At 33.9% G+C, this 22,502-nt stretch overlaps 1 protein-coding gene across 1 annotated transcript in view; it reads left to right on the plus strand.

Moving 5' to 3' along the window:
- LOC118739480 (cysteine-rich motor neuron 1 protein-like) overlaps positions 1 to 22,502 on the plus strand; it is an 88,390-nt gene that overhangs the window by 21,911 nt on the left and 43,977 nt on the right. Inside the window, exons 2-3 of the mRNA XM_036470838.1 lie at positions 7,732 to 8,175; positions 9,676 to 9,806. Coding sequence (XP_036326731.1) covers positions 7,979 to 8,175; positions 9,676 to 9,806 — 328 coding nt within the window. The 5' untranslated portion in view covers positions 7,732 to 7,978. The remainder of the gene's footprint in view (positions 1 to 7,731; positions 8,176 to 9,675; positions 9,807 to 22,502) is intronic.

Consider the following 22,502-nt stretch of genomic DNA (forward strand, 5'->3'; position numbering starts at 1 on the left):
GGTGTGATTTCTAGCTGATCATTACTGTTACAGTTCTATGGACTATATGGAGGAGTTATCTCAACACCTCCTCCTCAGCTGCCCTGCATTTGTGAGCCCAAGATTTTAAAAACTCTTTCGTTACTGCTTCGATACACATAGGTAACTTTAGGGATTTTTTTTTTTCTACAGTTATTTTTAATACTCATCGTTCGATGTAGTTTCGTTTTCGTTACTTTTGACCAAAAGAAGCAGTCGTCTCACCACAATCCACTATATCAAAATGCCCATGAGCTCACTTGCATTTCAAGTTGATATATTGTGTTCATAAAAATTAACATACATATTTGCCCTTGCTATCTCTTTTGCCCCTATTTTTCTTTCGTTTACAATCTTTCCCAAGTTTTATCAGCAAGAGACAAATTTTTAAATTTTTTTTTCGTTTCCATTCCTTTTTCCCCCTTGTTTTTTCCCCAACTAATTATCCGACACTACAATTGTTTACAAAAAGACCTTACGGCCAATTTGCAGCACAAAATAAGTAAAAACATCAATCGTTCGTAATACTTGCGCATATTTGAGCAGCATTCGCTTTAATGTCTTTATTTTTCATTTATTTCCTAACAAAATATTTTCTAACGAAATTAGTGTCCTTTGTAGTAGGTCAGCGTAAACAGCTGTATAATAATCTGAAAACCTGTAGTTGTTTGCTTTGTCCTCCATTGCTGGACATTGAACGTTGTGTGCGGCACAGTTAAGATGTCTAACTATATAATTTTTATTTATGAATTCACTTAAATATACAAACATTTCTTCTATCTCCGTAAATTACATCTGGTTTCGCTTCTTTGCTGCCCCCTTTCTCTCCTTACATATGCACATCTTATTCTCATTATAATTTCTCCCCGCTTCGCTTCAGCGTCGTTTTTCTTAATACTTTTTGTTTTCACATTTGTCCCTGTTTCTTTTCCTTATCTTCTCATGTTTTTCTCATTGCTGCCGGCAGCTGATTATCTTAAGACTTCATCTCTTTTTTTTCTGTATCTATTGTGTAAACCAAGGCTAAGATTTGTTGACATGCGCTTTGTTTTTCGCAGTCATTACAGCGCTTTTTGTGCCTTTCCATTTTTTCAGCTTTACTTGCTTTGTTTTGGCGCGTAATTTTCTATTTAATATCGCGCTTTGTTCTCAATGTTTGTCGTCTTTTTTATCTTGTTACGTGATGAGTCAGCTAGCTTTCGCTTTCTTACAAATTAGTACATGTACATAAGTATTACATCTATGTAGGTATGAGCGTTTTTTCATGCATTCACATACACTTAATTTTTCTTATTTTTTCCAGTTTTTTTTTCTCATCTCCGGCAATGCTACTTTTGTTCTATAATTGAGCTCGCTTTTTAGTTTTCATACTCTGGGAGGGTTGATTTCTATTCCTCCTTACAATTGTGCTTAGACATTGATAAACATTTGTCTTCCTAAGTGCGGGTTGGTTTAATTTTTTTTTATGATAGTTTTTTTATTTGAAACTTAGTTTTTTATTTTATTTTATTGCAATGAATTTATTTTCTAAGCTAAGCATTGGCCTTCACTTAGTAGGTAGAGCACGGTTTTAGCTTCCTCTTTTATCTGATAAATTTGTAATTTGATTAAATTTAGGGCGTTAGAATCAGATGGGATCGTTTATGTAAGGGTACGTCTACAGGCCTCGCGAACAGATGTGATCTCTTTTTGCAATTAACCACAAATTCATATAAGGTGGTAAAAAACTATAGGAGTGTCTAACATTCTCACAGCAGCTAAAGCCCACTTTATTTCAAAGTCTTGAACATTTTTGGTGAAACTTTTCTTGAGCCCAGTTTCTCCAATTCGTCCTTATTTCGGAACGGTCAATCCACCAAGACTTATTTTGTGATCAAATTTACATTATTCCTTTAAATCACTCTAAGTCTGAAGTGTCCTAGTGGCATGAAGATACTTCATATTAGCATATTTAAGAATGGAAGTACCTTTTTCTGCAAGCGCTGTTGATTGTCACAAAGGAGCTGTGTTCTTTTGGGCACAAGTGCAGACGGGCTGCCAAGCAAGGTTTACCTTGGAATTCTTGTAACTTTTTTGCTCTCAGTTTTTCTGCTACATGTGCCAAAGAATCGGTGTGTGAGTGAAATTCTTGTCTTGTAAAATAAAAACCATCTGCTAAAACGTAGTTTTCGTCGTTCATTAAACAAACTCCGACTTACTAAAAACAAATTTTCACTCTTTCTTTTGCGGCATCCTTCTTGACAGAGTTTGTTTCTGGAACTTTTTTCACCTTGAAAATCTTCATTTTTTATCTTTATTCCAAACAACACTTATTCTAAGAAGTAAACCTTACTTGCTAATTTCCTTACTGAAATGTTTGAATTCTTCGTTAGTGTGGTTACAATATCCTTTACCTTTTCGCGATCATCTAACCCCTCCGATTTACTCCAACCTTTCTTTCGAGCAATTTCCGTCGTCAATGGACATCGAGGGTGCTTTCAACAGGGTATCTCCTGAGACGATTATCTCATCACTGGCAAATTTGGGTGTAAGCAACTCATAAATCTCGTTTATTAAACGAATACTGACCGGACACGAAATAAGTGCAGGATTAGGTGAATCGCAAATAAAGAGATTTCTGGTAAGGGGTACACCCCAGGGAGGAGTAATCTCACCACTTCTGTGGAACATAGCAGTAGACAGCATCCTTCAAGAACTTGAAGGCATTGGTGGGAAGATAATTGCAAACGCCGACGATATTGTAATAGCCATTTCGGGCAAATAAATCCTGAAAAGACAGACTTCGTGCTCATTACTAGGAAGCACAAGATATTCGACCTCGACGCTATAACTCTAGTGGGAAAACCCTTGAAATAAAGGAAGAGACCAAATATCTAGGTCTCCTACTTGATAGGAAACTAAACTGGGGGCCTAATATTGCAGATCGAGTGCGAAAAGTAACAATAGCACTATATTCTTGCTGCAGGTCAATAGCAAAAAGATGGCGGATGGAACCAAAAATAATACACGGAGATTTGGAGCTTCCCGGATCGGTGGACTACGCCCATCCGAACTCTGATCCCACTATAGCGTTTACGAACCTCCAACCCTCAAGGGAAGAGTGGAAACGAGACACTCTAAGGAGTGGCGAGTCCCTCCATGTATACACAGATGCCTCAAAGCTCGAGGGAAGGGTTGGTGGGCGTGTATACTCCGAACACCTGGGAATCTCCCTCAGCTTTCGTCTTCCAGACCACTGTGCGTTATCGGGCGTTTTGTCGAGGAGCCTGAATTTTCTGAAGGTGGTGCTAAAGCACTCAATAACTTATTTCAAGTATTTTGTAGAATTGTTACCAATATAATAGTGATGCTTTTTAATCATAAATTAATAACATGTTACAGCTCCACTCATAATATATCCATTAGGTCACAATCTATTCACTCATCCTCTCTTAAGCTCAGCCAATCCAATTTACAAATCCAATTTTACAAATCTCTGCATACAACTTTCACTAAATCCCCTACCTTATTTCCTCCAACGGTACCCTTCTTTCGATCACAATCACAGAAATTCTCGTTTTGACTTCAATTACCAACACCAATTTCGAATTTCATTCTACTCCAACGATTATCTCTTTTTTTCTTGTACACTTGCAAGTGTATGTACTCAATTCCTTTTGATTTCCTCTCTAATGGCTTTGGCAATCCATTCGCTTCACAACTGAATGGTCGATTGTCTCAATTGATATTGATGAGTATTCTCTTCCGTTCCGTTTTTTTTGATTAGTCATCGTTTGGCTTGACACTATCCGCAATTCTCATCATTGCTAAGAAATCCACTTAACCACTTATACTAGCCAACACTTTTAAGTTGTGTGTAGTGATTTTCGCTTGGCTTGGTCATTACCTCTTGCTTGTTTTTATACGAACAGTTTAGTGTTTTTTTTTTGAATGGCTGCTTTCGCTTTGGTTTGAGTTTCAGCTGTCATTTTAGGTGATTTAATGAAGAATAATCTTCTTCGTTTCCACTGTTTTCCTCATTTTTTTTCTGTTCGACTGCATACACACAAACTTCTTTTACATTCTCTTAGTTTTTCGTCTAATAAAAAAAAAAAAACTTCAATGATTGCTTTGGTTGGCTTGGAGTTTATTAGCACTAAACAGTAGAAATGGCAAATGAAAAACGGAAAACGGAAATGGAAGTGAAGGCTTAGAAATGTGGCGAGTTCATTTTGAGTTTATTGTACTCGTTAATTGAGTTGGTGAAGAATAAATGCAGAGTTAGGGAAATGACCAGTTGACAAACAAATCAAATAAGTAAAAATTTTAAACTTTGCAGAATAATTAGAATATTTCGACAAATTCTCATGAAAATTTTGAGCTGTTTAATTAGAGGTTTTAGAAGTATTCTGAGAATGCAGTTTTATGTTTCGTTTAATTTTAGTATAATAAAGTGCAAGTTGGCCGTTGATTATTGGCATTTTTTGTGTGGAAGGTGTTGCTCATTTTCTCCTTACAAAAAAATGTTCGAACATACTTTGTATGGAAGAAAATGCGCTAACAAGAAATCACCAAAAATCAACAGTAAGTCATAGTTACTTCACACCATAATAATAATGATTATTAATTAAAGCTTGCTTTTTTGGGGAACCATTTAATGATTAAATACGATTATTCGCAACTTTTTAATGATTAATAATTATTACATTAAAAAATTTAATTAATTAATTAACTTTAATTACATAATTATTTTGTTATTTTGTTATTTTTGGTCATTTTCACTTATTTTTGAAATTTTTAGTTACATGATTAATATAATTATTTGATTATTTTCAATTATTTCTGACTTTTTTTAATTGTATGACTAATATAATTATTGGATTATTTTGAACTGTTTTTGATGTTTCTATTATAAGATTAATATAATTATTTGATTATTATTATTTTTTATTTTATTTTATTTCAACTTGTGTAAATATGTTGTACAATGTTCGGCAATGTGATTTCTGTGGTTAATGCTGTAGTGTGAGCGATTTATAAGAAATTAGCAAATTGAAAGTTATTGTTAAAATCCGCGCTGTGTAGATATTGACCAAATGTAATATCTCGATAACAAAAACATCAACGTCAACGTAATTCTTTATTCAATGTGACCATCAAAATGACCATAAAAAGTAAACTTTTTAATTTTTTGTCTTTCTTTTGACCTAAAAACAGCATGCAATGAACTTAAAAAAATATATAAAATGCCTTTTTCGATTCTTGCTACCATTGAAAAGGATATCTGTTTAAAACTTTTTAAAAATTCACCTCATACTGTTTTTAGGTCAAAAAATTAAAACAATTGAAAGCCCCCTAATTTTAAGGTGAATTTGAAATGTAACGGATTTTTTTTTTTATCCAACGAAATTTTTATTTTCGCGAAAAAGTTGAATCTCCACACTGTGCAGCGTTGATCAAAATCCAAAGCATTTTTTTTTTACATAGCACTGTACATTTCAATGTTTTAAATCAGGGCATTTTCTTTTAGCAAAACTAGTTTTTCAAAACCAAAATCGAACAAGGACTGGCGCCTGGATGAATTTATAATTTCTGCAAAAAAGAAGAGCCTTTCAACCGGGTCTGACGAAGTCAACGGAGTATTAAATAATATAGCAGCTTCCTTCAGCAATTCATGGCACTTCCAAACTTCCACATCTATAGACGAGCCGCTATTGTAAGAGTTGACTTTGGACGAGGCTCTTTAAGCCCTCTTTATTGGGCGAAATTTGCTCAAAACTCGAATCGTCTTCATTATCTGCGATAAGAGCGCATGTGAACCAGACCTGTTAAATTTGGTTTACGATTACTAATCAAAACGATTACATAGGCTCGGTAATCGTAATGAATAATTCAATTAGTGTTTTTAACCGAGGAATTAGTGATCAATTATAATTAGAATTAATCAAAAAACAATCATGATTATTTGTCATCAAAAAAAGTAGTTGATTAAATTTGGTGATTACTTTTGATTATTTTTGATTTTTTAATCATATTTAATTATTTATTCGATTCCATTGTAAAGAAACATACTTTCTCGGCTTCTGATGGTATGACATGCTTTAAGTAGCGGAATACACATACATATCTAACATACATGCATAGCCTCCAAAAATGCAAATATGTTGCGAATCCCTGTTACCTATGGTCATTTGAAAGAACAATGTAACACCGTATTTCACAGCTATATACACATGTTTGTCGACAAAACATTTTTTTCCGTCTGAGCAATGCGTTTTATTTAAAATAATTTACATAATTATAAATAATAAAAAATAATCAAAAAACAATAACTTTATTGTAAAACTAACGCCATTAGCCTTTTTGATTATTTTTGATTTTTTTCTTCCAATTGGCTAAAAATACCATTATTTTTTGATTATTTTGATATTTTGATATTTAATTTAAAAGTGGAAATAATGGTAATTAATTATTTAGCAGATTTTAAAAAATAATTAATTAAATCGGTAATCATTATAATTTATAATCATTACTTAACAGCTCTGATGGAAACAATTTTTTTATGTTTATCTAACTTTGCTTGCCAAACACAGCTTCATCTATTTGCAAAAATAATTAAAAATAATCATATAATTAGAGATAATCAAATAATTTAAGATAATCAAATAATTTAAAGCTATCAAATAATAAATAATTAATAAAAAAATAATTTGATTAATTTTGATTGTTTGATTATTTCTAATTACTTGATTATTTTTGTTTATTTTTTAAATGGCAATTAATCATGATCATTTTTGATAATTTTAATTAATAACTAATTATTAATGGCTGGGTTATGTAAGAAAACTAAAATAATCATTAAAATTAAAAAATGCAAAAAAATTTATTTATTGCGCCACAAAACTGCATACCAAAAAAAATATAATCTCAAAAATATTAAATATATTAAAAGTTTAAAATTTTGTTGAACATTTTGTTACATTTGTGAGGTAATAGTTTAATATCAGTATCTCTAGTTTTTTTATAACAACAAATTATATTTTTTCCAAAGTGATGCTTCAAGTATAGTTCATGCACAGGGCAGTATTTTTGATTCCCTGAGAATCATTTTAACCTCAAACCTTTTTGAACTGGGTCTGCGAGATAAAAAAATACTTGTACATATCTGTGGAATTTTACTAAAAGAAATTAAGTGACTTTAGCATGTTTGACTTTCAATTAATTCCCTTGAAAAGTTGTATATCTTTCCATTAAAAGGAATCTTAAACTAACCCTATGGCTAGTTAATTGTTAAAATATTTTTTTGCAAACACAATGAAATATTGCTTTAAAGGATAAATTCCCCATCTCGAAATAAGTTGCTTTAATAAAATGCCACAGATTATTGTGGCAAGTGCTGTAAAACACGAATTTGCTGGTCAAAGCGAATAACAAGAGAATGACCGAAAGTACGATAAAAGATGTAGAAGGTTCGACTCAAGAAACGTCAAATGGAATGTTCGATAAGAAACATCTAGTGTTACAATAAGTGCGAGCGCGGGTATGAGTAAAGTGTTGTTAGTACAGAGATTTATTATAAGCTTAACAAAATGCTAGTTGTATAATACCTGTAGTGTAGTAATTTGAGCGTTTATTTAACAATCCAACGAACGAATCTGCTTATGCATTAATATCTAATTTATGTATCTAAAAAGCAAAATATACTAATTTGCCAATTTTTCTTATTCTTTTCAGAATTTTCAAGACTTTAAAATAATAACCATGGCCACTCAACAGCGCCATCAACATCAACGACTGCTGCAGCGACTGATAGTACATTTTGAAGTAAAATTAATTTTTTATAGATAAAATTTTGTGCAACGAATATTCGTAAAGAAATCCAAAGCTCCCAAAATTGATCGGAAAATTTAGATCAAAAAAGACGCAAACATTTTTCACACAAAGCATTCCCCATCCTTTGGAGTAGCAAGCGCGTGTCAAAATGTGCTCCACAACACAATTTTGTTTACTCAATCTACGCACATATTTAATCTACTTGTGTTGCTATCTACTTATAATGGTGGCCGCAGGTAGTCGTGTAGTTAACGGTTTAAAGTGTTATTGTAATCCCAAAGAGTGTGATGTCATACGTTCGCTGGATTGTCCCGGGAAGGGAATGATGCTGTGGGATCCCTGCAAGTGAGTTAACAACTTTTAACTGAACTGTGGTTTTTCAATATTTTTTCCTTCAAATATCGTTTCCGTTTTTAAGTATTTATATCGAGACCGTATAGTCAATACGATCTATCTGAAATTTTCACAAAAAGTAGTTTCTGACGTTGGGGCCCTTCTTTAACTTAACTCGCATCACTTGTGTTTATTCTAACTTTACAAGACAATAGTAAATTCTGCTAGCAAGTGATATGTAAGGTCGGTCTTAGCATCGTCGATGGCAGATGAAACTAGTTTTTGTGAAAATTGCGGATAGATCGGACAGTGTTCTATTTTGGAAAGAAAGGGACGAAATCAAATATCTACCGAAATAGATATAACAGTGTTTTAAAGCTTTTGAGCTGAAAAATTTAGGAAAGATGAACGTGTTATATAAAACAATTAGCTTGACCTTCAAAACGTCATTCGAAAATGAAAAGTTTAAATTTTTTTCTTTTTTTATTATTTTTTGTCTTGGAAAAATTGGAGTCCGTTAAATTTATTTAACCATCTCATCTCGTTCTCGATATAGTTGATTTCGTCCTTTTCTCCTAAAATAGAACACTGCGGATCGTATTGAATATGAGCCCTAAAACAAGATATCGAGGGCTTATGTTCAATACGATCCACTCATTTATTTTCATATGATTCCACTCCTTTACGTGCCATTCAAGTCCAGTATATTGCATTCATTTCCATTCTAGTAATTTCATTCCATTTAATTCCATTCCATTCCATATAGATCGATTTCAGTCAATACCATACCATTCCACTTTATTCTATTATATCATACTTTACATGATTTCGCGGTTCACCTTCAAAAATTACATCATTCATTCATTTCTTTTCATTCCATTTCTCACCTCACACCATCACGCAGAACACCACATCACTTTACCTTTAAGTCCTTTGCTTCTCTTTACTCCACCTCACTTTACTTCTTTCTACATATTAATTTCACTTCATTTCAGTACACTTCGCTGCTTTTAACTTTATTTCACTGCACTTCACTTTAGTCCTTGTTTTATCACTTCACTTCTTCAGTTCCATTTACTTTTCTTTACCTCACTTTACTCCTTGTTTTGTCACCTAACTTCATTTCTGATGACTTCACTTCTTTATATTTCATTTGGCTTCACCTTACCTCAATTCACTCCCTTCACTTTACTTTACTTTTTATCCAACCATCACTTCGGTTCACTCACTTCGCTTTACTTTAGTTAATTCCTAATCATTTCAATTAACAGTGCTTCACTTTTCTTCTCTTCCATTCAAATCACCTCACATCACTTCATAACTTGACGTCACTTCACTACACTTAATTTCACTGCAGTTTACTGCATTTCACTTCACTTCACTTCACTTCACTTCACTTCACTTCACTTCACTTCTTTATTATCTTACTTCTCTCCGCTACACCTCACCTTTCAGTACTTGACTTCATTTTACGTCACTACACCAACTTTAAAATTTTTTTCTTTATTTCAGATGTTGTCGCATTTGCGCAAAAACACTTGGCGAAACTTGTGGTGGTCCCGGCGGCTTCTCAGGTCAATGTGAGCCACCGTTACAGTGTGTCACAAAATTGCCCATAACTAGTGGATTGGGTGTTTGTATGGGTAAGTCCAAAATAAAAATTTTGCGTGATACTCCTAATATAAGTTATGGGCCGTTTTCTAAAGTAGGTTTCAAAATTTACATACATATCTGCCCTTCAAATACCATATTTGTTCTGAAAATGTTTTATTGAATCGTACTTAGAAAAACAACCTTAGTGAATCAGACTTGCATTTTTATTTCAAAACTGTGAGAATGAGCTAATTTGTTGAAAAGAAATTTTTAAGTTTTTAGCAGTAGATGCTTAATGAAAAATAAACAATTTCTTGGATTTTATTTTTCAAATAAAAAAATAATAATTTTTGTAAGTTGTGTGGTTTAGTCAACGACTTGGGTAATCATTTCTCAGCGACACCAGGATCGAATCGAGTTTGCAATTTATTTTAGTGCGCTACCGTAAAACCCACACGACCACTGGTATAGTGACGGGCTTTTATACCGAAGGTGAGATAGACTGAAGAGTGGGAAGGGAAGTCACTGCAAAAGCAACATTACTGCATGATACTGACCAGGGAACGGATTTTATGGAAATTGCCTTTTTTCTGCTAAAGAGATATAGTTTATTCGATTAAGAATGTCCACGATTTAGCTTTCCCTGATTCCATATATACACATTTGATGTTGCCTTTTTTTGCCTTTTTTAAGATATTTGCCTTTTTTTTTGCCTTTTTTAAGATATTTGCCTTTTTTTGCCTTTTCCACCTTAAAAAAAGTGATTATAGCATTTACATTTTTTTTTTTTAAGATTATAAAATATACACATTGCCCATGCGCTTATAGAAGCGCAGAGACCTCTTGCCAAATTGGTGTTGGAAAAATTCAAAGCCGTTTTCTCAGCTAACGAAGGCTTGGAGACAATAAGGGGTGTTGATAGAATTATAAAGGGCGAGGAAAACGTCCTTATTCCTGATAATATGAACGTTTCAAACGTTCCACACATTTAGTACATTCAAGGCTTTTCTTCGCGAAAATCGAATGAAAATGCTGCCAGAAAACTTCAAAATGCATCTTGTGGTTCAATGTTACTACAACTATACAGATTAAAGTTTTATGAGTTAAAAACCCGAAAGGATAAAATAGTCAAAGATTCAAAGTACAAATTTTTCATATAATGAAACTAGTTCATAATTATTCTCTTTTTACTTGTAATATAAATGTATTTTTTGATTGTTCTTCGTATTTTCTGTCTTTTAGGAGCCTTATTTTGCTTTTTTTTTGCCTTTTCCTGCCTTTTTTGCTATTTTGTTTTGCCTTTTTTTGCCTTTTTTGCAACACCTAGTGCCTTTTCCTGCCTTTTTCGCTATTTTATTTTGCCTTTTCCAGCCTATTTCGTTATTTTATTTTGCCTTTTTTATAGGTTTTTAGGTCCTAAAAATCCGTTCCCTGATAATGACCATTGGCATGACCTGATGATGGCTTATGGCTGCTGTCGCCAGCTGTGAATTACATGTTATTGCTCCCGTTGAGAGCGATCCAGAGACTAGATGTTGGCTACGGTTAATGATTACTCTCAGCAAATATAGTCAGACAGCCCCTGATAGCCACAACCGCTATTAGAGTATATGCTAACGTCCTTAAATGACGTGGAACTCTTCAGCAATAAGTCCACTTCTTCTTTAATTGCAGCTACTTTTGCCTAAGAAATAATGCATCATTTCGAAAACCTGAATGTTATGTTTAATGAGAGATCCGGACAGAAACTCCTACACCAGTCACTGCGCCCCACCCGAACACCTCTTGAGAGAATGTAGTTAGATTAGGAGCTATAAGAAGCACATTTTCGTTTCTTTACGGAGTAGTTATGAAATTTTATAAAATACCAAAGCCCTCCGTTTCAAATTTCTTCTAACACTATTTTTAATAAGCAAGCTGCTTTTAAACTCTATTAGGCCCTCAGTTCACCGACTTTTGAAAGAAATTGTGTAAGGGCCTTCCTAAATTAAGGTAACGATATTCAGAGATGCAGTAATCTGTGTGGTAAGGGTAAAATCTAGACCCTCCAGAACTTCAGAGTATCTCGTCTTCGAGGCTATGAACCATCTGGTTTCCCTTATTTCAGGCTGCGGTCATTCTGCCGGCAATATCCACAGGCATTTAGTTCGGCATGGCATTAAGCGACAATGAAGGAGTGTCTTACTTATACCGATTAAGGCAGCCTATTGTACGCACTCTAGTGAATTCCACCAATGAAGGGATCCATAAAACATAATAGGCTTAACTATGATTTCGTATAACCTATGATTTGCTTTGGGCGAGCGACTCCATCGCTTATTACGTCTTATTGACGCCTTTCTCACCCATTCCTCAATGTTTGGCTAACACGACAGCTCCAGGATCACTCTGAAGTATTTGACCCTATAAGCTATGGGCGGATACCTGCAACCAAGGGAAGAGTCGCAACGGATATCTTATACTTGCTAGTGAATATGATCAGTTCTGGCTTGCTCGGCTTGACGGCGAGGCTGCTGTCAGCTGCTCAATTAGTTATTAAGTTCAGGTTACTTTGAGTCAGATCGAAAAGGAAATTCAGAAATCTTTTTCTAACCAATACCATGCGTGAAAGTTTATACCTTGGTTTTAGGCTCATTCGGGTTTCAGGTCACAGCGACTAGGTAAGAAAAGGTAGCTTTGTAACGTTATCGGTGGATGGGGTGCAGCGCTTGACCGATTAGGTCAAATGTTCTCCGTTCAAAATTCACGTGGAATTACAAAAGACAATCTCCTTAGTGCCCAAGTGCATCCCCCCACCTGCTACAACCAATTTAATACACGGGTTGAACATATACACATACCAAAAAAATTGTGTAGCTACGTGTATTTATATCATAATTCACCGTAAATGTAAATTTATCATCATCAACTGCTTTATATTCACATTTCCGTTCATCTAATTAATACCATTGTATGTTTAATAAGTTATAATTAAACCGTGTTTCATAATATAAGACTTGTGCTCGCAGAGGGAAATTATTGGAAAATAACTGAGCGACATAACGTTGTCATATTTCATTACTTATTATCGATTTCTCTTCACAACAATTCACCATCTCGTTTGTGACTTTTTGCTCATTATTCGTTTGATTATATGTATGTATATTTTTACGTGTTAACATAATAATTTTCATTATAATTGGCAACATGAGAACGACTGGAGCAAAATCACGTTTGAAAGGTTATTATTTTATATTCTGGCTAAAGATGTAATTAAATTTCTCTCGAAGAAATTAATGAAAATGTGTTAAAGCGATACCAAAAATCCAAAACTTAAAAAAATAGAACATTGTACTATAAAAAGATCCCAGAAATTGTGCTATATTAAGAACATTTACCGCACTTGACTTGTTGGCAATTTGAAATTTGCGTAGGTTGCTGACTTAATGTAAGGGCGTAATGATATTTTACATATCTTTTTTGCAAAAAAAACTACCATTTTTGGTTCGTTTTTGCATACCAGCAGTGGCATAAGAAGCAATTCAAAGCGCAAAGGAAATTTTAGCAATAAGGATGTCATACGTACACATAGGCTGTTTGTGTGGGTATGTAGTTCGCGTGCGCTCATAGTCAGCCTTTCATTCCTTTTATTCTGGCGAATAGTAAACTTTTTCATAGAACAAGTACTCAAATCATGCTTGTATTTGTATGTGAATACAAACATAGATTGTCTAATGTTTATTTACACTGCATGTAGATACTTATCTCTTATATGTACATATGCTTTTGCTTGTTCCTTCACTACGAATGTAACTTAAATGTATGTATGTATCTAACCCAGTTTTTGCATAAGTATTTTACTTTTGCCAGTTAAAGTTCAATCACCCTTTTTTCCTTCCACAGCACTTGGGTTAAAGACAATTTAAATTTCTTTATAAATTTCACTCTCTTGGCCGTACACATACGATGACGTGCTTCAACTTTATCTTTTTTCATCATTTCCGCATTTATGAAATTATACTTAAGTATTCCATAAATAAACATTTTTGGCAAACTTGCTGGGAAGTCAGTAAGACATTACCGTTAATGCGGGTATATTTTTGGAACGATTTGAAGCGAAGGGGACGGCTCTTTCTGTTGCATGCATTTGTTGGAGTTAATTGTTGCGATTTTTAGAATTTCGTTCTTAACTTAAGAAGAGTTACAAACTTTATTATTATTTCATAATCTTTATAAAGAGAAATATATAGCATTTTCATTTTAAATGAAACCATTTACAAATTAAATGAAACCTTTTTCAGATTCAATGAAACTTTATTCAAATTAAATGAATTAAATATTCTTAAATTAAGTATTAAACATTATTGAGTTTAGGAACGGGAAATCAACTTAGCGTATTAAGATCCATTTGCACCATGTCTAGCTAACACTTACCCCTAGTTACACATCGTTATTGACGTTATCGACGCCATGCTTATAACAGGAAGTCAATAACGCCGCTTATGATGTTTAACTGAAATTTTTAACATTTGATTCCATAATGTGATCAAATGAGAATTATTACATCAATATGTCTTCGAAACTTATGCAACAGTAAGGCATATTTTTTAACTTAGAGAAATAACTATTATATAAAACTCTTTTATAAAAATACCATACAATTCCTAAGCGACTAATGGGACAGGTCCTTAGAACTGGTGTAAAGTAATTACGTATGAAATAAAAATTTCCTTAAACAAAAATGGCAGCTTTTTTATTTTTTTAATATTTTTTAACAAATTAATGAAATGTAAAAAGTGTAATGTGGTTACTACTTATAACTAAGGCATTTTAAATTTTATGTCGTTTTCCACATTCACATGGAATGACCCCATTATTTATTAAACAGTCTTATAAATACTTAATTTTTGGAAAAGCGGGACAAAAGCACAAAATGAGCTCCGATCATCCTCCTCAAGACAGGTCGGGCTAATGGTGTTGTCATGTTTACCGATCTCATTCAGGTGCTTTTATAACGAGAAGTAATCATTCAGCTATACACCAAAATTTCTGTAGTACCATCTGTTCAATGAAAGCAAATATGAGCGCATGTCTAAATAGATTTTTAAAGTTTTCTGTTGATATAAGTTTTTCCCAGCACGTCGAAGCTTTTTAGTCATTTCTGAGCGAAATATTCACACATTTTATGATAATGGCTTCCATGGCTGAAGGGCAGTGTGCTATAACTGGCTTCGAACCAAGGAATACCTGGTCTTCCTGAAAATTTTTGTCTTGAAAAGCCATAACTCAGGTTTAGTAAACTCAACATTACGTTTTACGCAAAAACATTGTTGGTGTTCTATGGCGTGGCCATGAAGGGGCATTACTATAAAAATCCCTGCCTATTGCAATTTCCGCCTCACCCTACGTTGCATCATATCAGCAGCTTTATAAACCTCTCCGTGTATAAAGATTTCATGCGATGATACATTTACCAGAGCAGCCCTAGGTGGTGCAAGGAAAGCTCCCCGATTTCATACAGCGAGAGTTCTTGAAGTAGGTAGAATGCGTCAAAACTTTGGATGCCTTTTTTCTATGTTCCATAAAAGCTTACTCTCTGGGATTACACCTAAATTCTTACAACGGTAACTGTCCAACTACTGAGAAAAAGTGACGTAAGCTGAGAAAGAAGTTAAGCTGGCTGCTGGGCTTACACGCATACAGTTTCTCAGGGTAGCTTAAGGCCATGCCAAGATTTTGAGGCCTTAGCTTAAGAGAAAGTTTTAACCGAAAGTAGCAGTAGTTTTACGTGATATTTTGTAAAGGGCTACATTAAAAACGGCATTAAGTACCAGAATCGAAGCGGCTTGAAATACCTACCTTACAAATGGGTACAAGCTTCAATGGCTAACAAACAAAGTTTTCTATGAGCGTCAGAAAATAACTTTGAAAAATCAAAGCCATCATTGTATAACGCAGGTGCCTCCTACAGAAAACTAAGTAAATTACGTAACTGCCAACTTCTTACCCCTCTCCCCAATATTAAACTTCTTCGTTCACTTACTACAAGTATCACGAATCCTGTACAAGTATTTCAATCCATCAGAATGCGTAAGGAAAATGTCTCTAATCAATCGAAGACTCATTTACCTCAACTCCTACCTACGTTCGCCGTTGTTTACACGCTTGTACATTATCTGTGGTCACATGTTTCCGCTGGTCGCATTTGCTATGCGCCAGCATCTCTCACAGCTGACAAGTAATACACATGTACTTAGTTAGTGGCATGTGTATGAGCACATTAGATACCACAAGGGATTCCCGCAAGTATCACATATGTAGTTCCATGCAATATATATACGTCGTTTATTAATATGTAAGTATGTACATTAGGGCGGGTCAATTTGTATTTCGACTATGCGCGTATACCACAGAAGGATTCTACATGTAATTCTAAGCAAATTTTCCGAAGAAACGATGGGTTTCAAATCAATTTGGGGTTAGCCAAATTGCTAAAATGAGTTTCTTAGCATTTTGCTGTAGTGTCGTAAGGAAATGCTAAATTTTATATTAAGACATGCTATAAGGGATTTTTTGGTATGTAAAATCCACTTGTTCACTTATCTTTTTCTGAAAACTTCCACCAGAGGCCGCAACAGTGAAAATTTTCACATTTTCTTCGAAACCCATTTTCACAATTTGGCAAACTCCAAATTAATTTTAGACCCATGGTTTCTTCGGCAAGTTTGATTAAAATTACACCTAGAGTCTTCCTATGCTATACGCGCATAGTAAGAAAAAAAAATACCCGCCCTAATGTACATACACATATACTTTCCTCTAGGTAACATGAGACCACTCAATTAATTCGTGCGCATGTGGGTGCAAAGGATGCTTTGCTTTTATTAATCTTACCCATGTCCTTCACGCTGTGTTCATACGACATATTTACTAACTAACTAAGTGCAGATATATATGCACATATGTGCATTCAAACAGCCGCGTATAAGAGTTCACCTAGCTTCTAGTACGCTCTTTGCTAAGTGGTTTTCTACACTGACGACTAGCTGCCTCGCATAAAACCTTCACACACATCAGCAAAAGGCCACTTGTGCCACTCAAGTGCAACTCTTACTTATATAGATCTATACTTACAAATGTAAATGTATATGTAAGTATGTATATTAGGGTGGTAAATTTTTAGGTCAAAAAGCGTATAGAAAAACTAATCCTACGTGGAATTCTAAGAAAACGTCCGCAAGAAACTATGGGTCTAAAATAAAAACCTAGTTCCCGCCGAGACTGAAATCTTTATGCCCCCCGGCGCGGGTTAGGTTTCAATTTTAGACCCATCATTTTGACCCATCCTAATGTATATGCATAAACCCAGGTATGCAGGTTACATTTCAGTTCGTATGTGCAGCAGTTTCATTAACTGGGCCCATATCCCTATGCATAAAAGCATATCCTCTTATATGTGTGTGTGTGTTTTGTTTACATGTACGCCGCTCTACGTCGCTAGCGAGTTTGCCTAACTCACTCATCGTAGTCGTGGTTGTCATCGAATATCCATGTATCGCGTTGACATAATCCCCTTGAATTCTCCATCACGGTCTACTGCTAACAACTTTCTACAACTTGCTTGTGAGTATGTTTCATATTAGTTTTTGTTGTTCTTTCGTGCGTGTGAATTGATTGGCAGCTTTGATGAAAAGAACTGAAGTTTAATGCTGCGCAATTGCTTCGAGTTGGAAACTTGCACACATTAAGCTATGTGTAGGTAACACATACGAGAAGAGTAAATATTTGCTTCTAAATGCAAACTCTTAAAGCTTACCTACTTTTGCGCGCTCGCAAAAATTCAATCATCTATATATATATTGATTTTAGCGGCGCGTTCAAGTTTTCCGAGAGTGACGAGTTTTTGCTTCACTGCCTCTTCGACTGGTTCAATGTGAAGTGGTCAATTGATTCGCAGCTCGTTTTTTTGCCGCAGAAGTTTGTTTTGAATTAGTCATTCATATCGTTCCTGTCGTCTATCCATTCTATCAATATTTCCATACTTTTTTTTAACTGGCTTATTTCGTCGTATGTATATATAATTTGCTTTAGGGTATTCTAACAAAATTTAATTGAAATTGAACTGGAGATCAAAGCGCTTAAATAAATACGTTTCTTATGATTTTTCATTTATATCTCCTTCTTACAAACAATACGACTTTTATTTAAAACATTTCAAAATTATGGACATTTAAATGCATTAAGAAACTTTTTTCATAGCTAATCAAAATATGTAGTCAACGGTGGGGGTAAACAAGTACCGTAAAATCAAAAGGAAATAGTATCGTTTTATGTTAAAAGTTTATCAGCTTTTTCTCCGTGGGGAAATTTTGGTCAAATTCCTGGGCATTGGATGAGATGTCCCTTTTGGGGATAAGCTGGTATGATGATTTCTGTATCAAATACTTTGAAAGTAAGATATATATAGATACGTTATGCGATCCGCACAAAACATTATATGGCAGATGTCCGTGGAGACTTAATGCCTTATTCATTCGTATGCGCACTTGCAATACTTGGCGGATTTCGGCAATTACTGCAAAAACCTTTTTATTCCTGTGTAAAAGCAAGTTCTTTACTTATGATATATATGTAGCTCTGTAAAAATGTTTACACAAATTTTTGTTCCGCCATGGAGCCTTTATAGTTAAGTTCACTGACTATTAAAGGGGATCCTTAACCGGAGTTCACAATCGCTGAATTGAAAAGGTAAGTTTAGGATCGATTAATTGAACCTTTTTGAAGAGACCCGCAGAAATATATTGTAATGGTTCCAGCCTGTGGCTTTTGATTTGCTATAAATGCTGGCAGTTGGTTAAATAGCTCTCCGAAAGGGGACTTCTAACACTTGAATCGGAACCGGTAGTTATGAATGGTATTTTGACCTCTGTATAAGAAGTTAGCTTTCCACTGTTCAATATGATTCTGTCGAAATAGGCTGTGTGACCTCCGCTAAAACCATTTTTTTCCAAATTTCTTTAGAAATTCCGGAAACCTTTAACTTTTGTTTAAATATTTCTTAACAAAAAATTCTATTGTATTTAAATAGGTCGACTATAGTCTATAAGGTATGTATTTTCAAATATCTATAATGGGTAGATGTTCATATTTTTTTACATCCGACGTTGCTCATACGCCGTGCAGTCGTATAGTCCCAAACTGTTAGCGACAAACGATTAAGCCAAGTATATCGATAGCGAAATGTGCATATCAAGCTTTCTTTAATAGGGTATTAACTAAAAAGGAAATACATAGATAGTTGCCTTTATTTAGGTTAGCAAAAATAGTTGTTTGTGAAAGCTTGGTCATTTGCAAAAGTAGGCATGGAAACGTGCACCGGGAGGAGTTAGGAAAGGTACTGAAAATTTTAGAAACTATTCGAATGAATTCCATTGCTTTGTCAATTACTTAGTAAGTTTCTCATTCGAATTTTTGAACAGAAAAATACGATAGGTAAGTCACTTCTTAAATATATCCCTATAATTTTATTCCTCTCCAACTGATCGGTCTGGTCGCTTTAAAATTACTTTACTAAATTATTATGCAACTTTAAAGGTAATCGAGACCAACCTGAAAAAGGACAAGAAACTTTTCTCTAGTTCAAGTTACTTTAAGAGCAGAAGAATCATAAAGAGTATTTATCCTTTAAGATTTCTATAAAAAAAAACTTATTTTTAGGTAAATTCGTAAATAAGTAGCACCTGATTAGCTAAATGGATTTATTTTAAAAATACCATTCCCTTAAATTTTTCAATAAATTGTAACTCAGCGACTTTAATTTTTCATATTATACATTTAAAACTTATAAAGAGACAAAACTACTGAGCTATCGTACCGCACAACCAAAATCACATATCATTTCCATTTCCTTTTCATTTAAAATTTTAACTTTAAAGCCAACCACCCATACAAAACAGAATTTGCCTTTTATTTTATTGAATTACTTTTACGCCTCTGTAAGGGCACCTAACATGTTTGAAGTGCCTTTTTGGAGACTAGGTCTAAAATGCTGACATAAGCCAATGACGGCATGAAAGGATTTTTGGCACATCTAACATTTGCTTTCCATTTTCTACGCCAGCAGCATATGCTGACCCAATCAAAAGGCTGGTAAATTTAATCAAAACTGGCAAATTCAATAAATGGTAAAGATAAAAGGAATGGATTACACTAAAGTGTCTGCTCTAAGTGGTGGAAATGGCTAAATTGGTTGTAGGTATAGTTTTTCTTCTACTTTTAGGTATAAAGTTTTTTTGTGTTGATTTTTATTTGTAAAAATTGAAGAGAAGCGAAGCTTTTTACTCGACGTTAATAAATTGATATGATTTAGTCTTATTCCTTTTCTAACTATAGAAAAATGCATTTCTTTGCTTCAGTGAATCCACTACGTTTGCGACGTTTTTTCTCATTGCGCTCTGTCTCATTTGCTTCACTTGAACTGCTTACTCTCGGGCTATGGTAGTGTCATACACAAATATATACATTCATAAGTACATAGATGCATATAGCTTATTCGTATGTAAAGAAACTAATCGTCTTTCCGGTGAATTAATTTTATTGCTATGAATTGGCTCTTTCTTAGTGATTGAGAGGCCAATGAAAAATGTCATTAATTGTCTAGACTTCTGCAATAATTTACAGAAAAATTTTGTCAATAAGTATTTTTTCCTAAGAAACACAGAAAATCAAATACATCAAGTGGCTACAAAATTTTTGGCAATTTTCCCCCTTACGTAGTATTTTCGGCGATTTTTTATACGGAGAAAAATTCAGAACGCCGTGAACAAAATAACTGCCAAAAATCAACGGTATTCTGAGTAAAAGTGTGAAAATTTGACACACAAAATTTTTTGATTTTTTTTTTAATTTTTTAACAAAGTTAAAAAAAATAAAAATTTTTCGATATATGGGTGTCGTACAATCATAGTACGCAATATGAGTCAGCCGATTTGAACAAAAACAGTTGTCTCGAATGAAGTTTCGAATGGTGCCTTTAAAACCATCATCAGCTTTATTCTGCATTGTTTATACAGCGCACTCGTGAAACATGTACTGAAAATTCGAGGGAAATAACGAAAAAAAAATAAAATTATTCAGAGAAGTGAAATGGTATCAAAAATAGAGTATTTCGACGGCTGAATAGAACGGTATAAAAACGCCCCAACTCAGAAAATGACTCAAGAACGCTCTACTTCAAAATTTGTACGAAAACGCCATATCTCATCCCTGGCTGGAGGCCACTGTGCAATGAACACTATTGCCAATTAAAATAAAAAGAATTGAAATTAATTTTACAAGATTTTTTGTGTTCAAGGAGCTGAATTTGTTTAGCTTTTTTCTCCAGCTCTGCTCTAGCTAAAATTCTTTGCTGCTTAGCTCCTTGCTCCTCTCCGTTCCGAAGCATTGACACAAACTCATCACCGCATTACGGACGGCAAGTATGGAAGGGCGCTCCCTCGATGGCCGGTTGTAATATTACAATCGTTCAAACTAATTTCACCAATGATCCGAATGAAATTCTTAACACTGGCCTGATAAAAAAAAAAAAAATATTTTAAATTTGTTTAAAAAATAATTTGTATGTCCAAATTTTTAATTCGTTAACATGGAAAACCCAAAAACGACTCTATTTGGAAAAATCATATTACTTTCTTAGTGTTTGAAAAACCAAAAAGTGTTTCTAAGACATACGATATTTTCGACACTTTTCTTTCAGAATTGTCCGCCATTTTCTTTTAGTTTTTAACCGACTTCCAAAAAAGGAAGAGGTTATCAGTTCGTCGGAATATTTTTTTTTTTTTTTTTTTTTTTTTTTATGTATGTTACCGCATAACTTTGGACCACGTCAACCGATTTCGATAATTCTTTTTGCATCGGAAAGGTAGTGTCTCAGAGGTGGTCCCATACTAAACTGGTTGAGATCCGATCAGTGGATCATGAGATATATATATATATTTTTTTTTTATATGGGAGTTGAAGTCGGTTTTTTTTTGCTAAAAATTACTTGTTCCATCTATTTTTTACCTTAATCACTTCTGATTAAGATTTCAAGTTAATCCGATTTATAATTTCTAAGATATAGCAATTTCAAAACGCAAAACATAACCGGGTATTGCTGTTGACATAAAGGTTAATGCTCTGACCCGCTAGAATTCTTTTATAATGCAAAATATTATACCTCGATTTTTTTGTTTCGAGATCAAACAATATTTAGAGGTCGCCCAAAGCGTTCAAAGTTTTCTATGTTTGGGGTAAAACAACGTTTCGTAGAAATGGTAAAGAATTCTTGAAAGCAAATATTTTTCGTTCGATATTTATGGGTTTTTGGGGGGACCTATGTATAAAAAATAGTTAGTATTCAAAACGGTTTAGTAAAATAATAATAAATTAACTCTCCGTCAGACACATGTTTCGATTGGCACATTCGGTACGCATGAGTCTGGCAGGATCCACATACAAATTGTATACATTTATATAGAAACTATGTGCAACATTTGTTCAGTTAAACTTATTTATTGTATGTTATTCAAATAATTACTTAATTTAAGGGCTTTCTTTTTTATTTTATCATTTAAATACACTCGTGATCAAAACCGAGTGCATGTTCGACATTTTATTACTTACAGTAGCATAACTTTTTTAATAATAAGCCGATTGCTTTGAAATTTTCAACAGTTTGTCCTTATTATCTAAGGTATAAAGCCTAGCATACAGAAAAATTAACAAGT

The sequence above is a fragment of the Rhagoletis pomonella genome, unplaced genomic scaffold (assembly GCF_013731165.1).
Source record: "Rhagoletis pomonella isolate Grant_MI unplaced genomic scaffold, Rhpom_1.0 Rhpom_scaffold_00005, whole genome shotgun sequence".
Lineage (NCBI taxonomy): Eukaryota > Metazoa > Arthropoda > Insecta > Diptera > Tephritidae > Rhagoletis > Rhagoletis pomonella.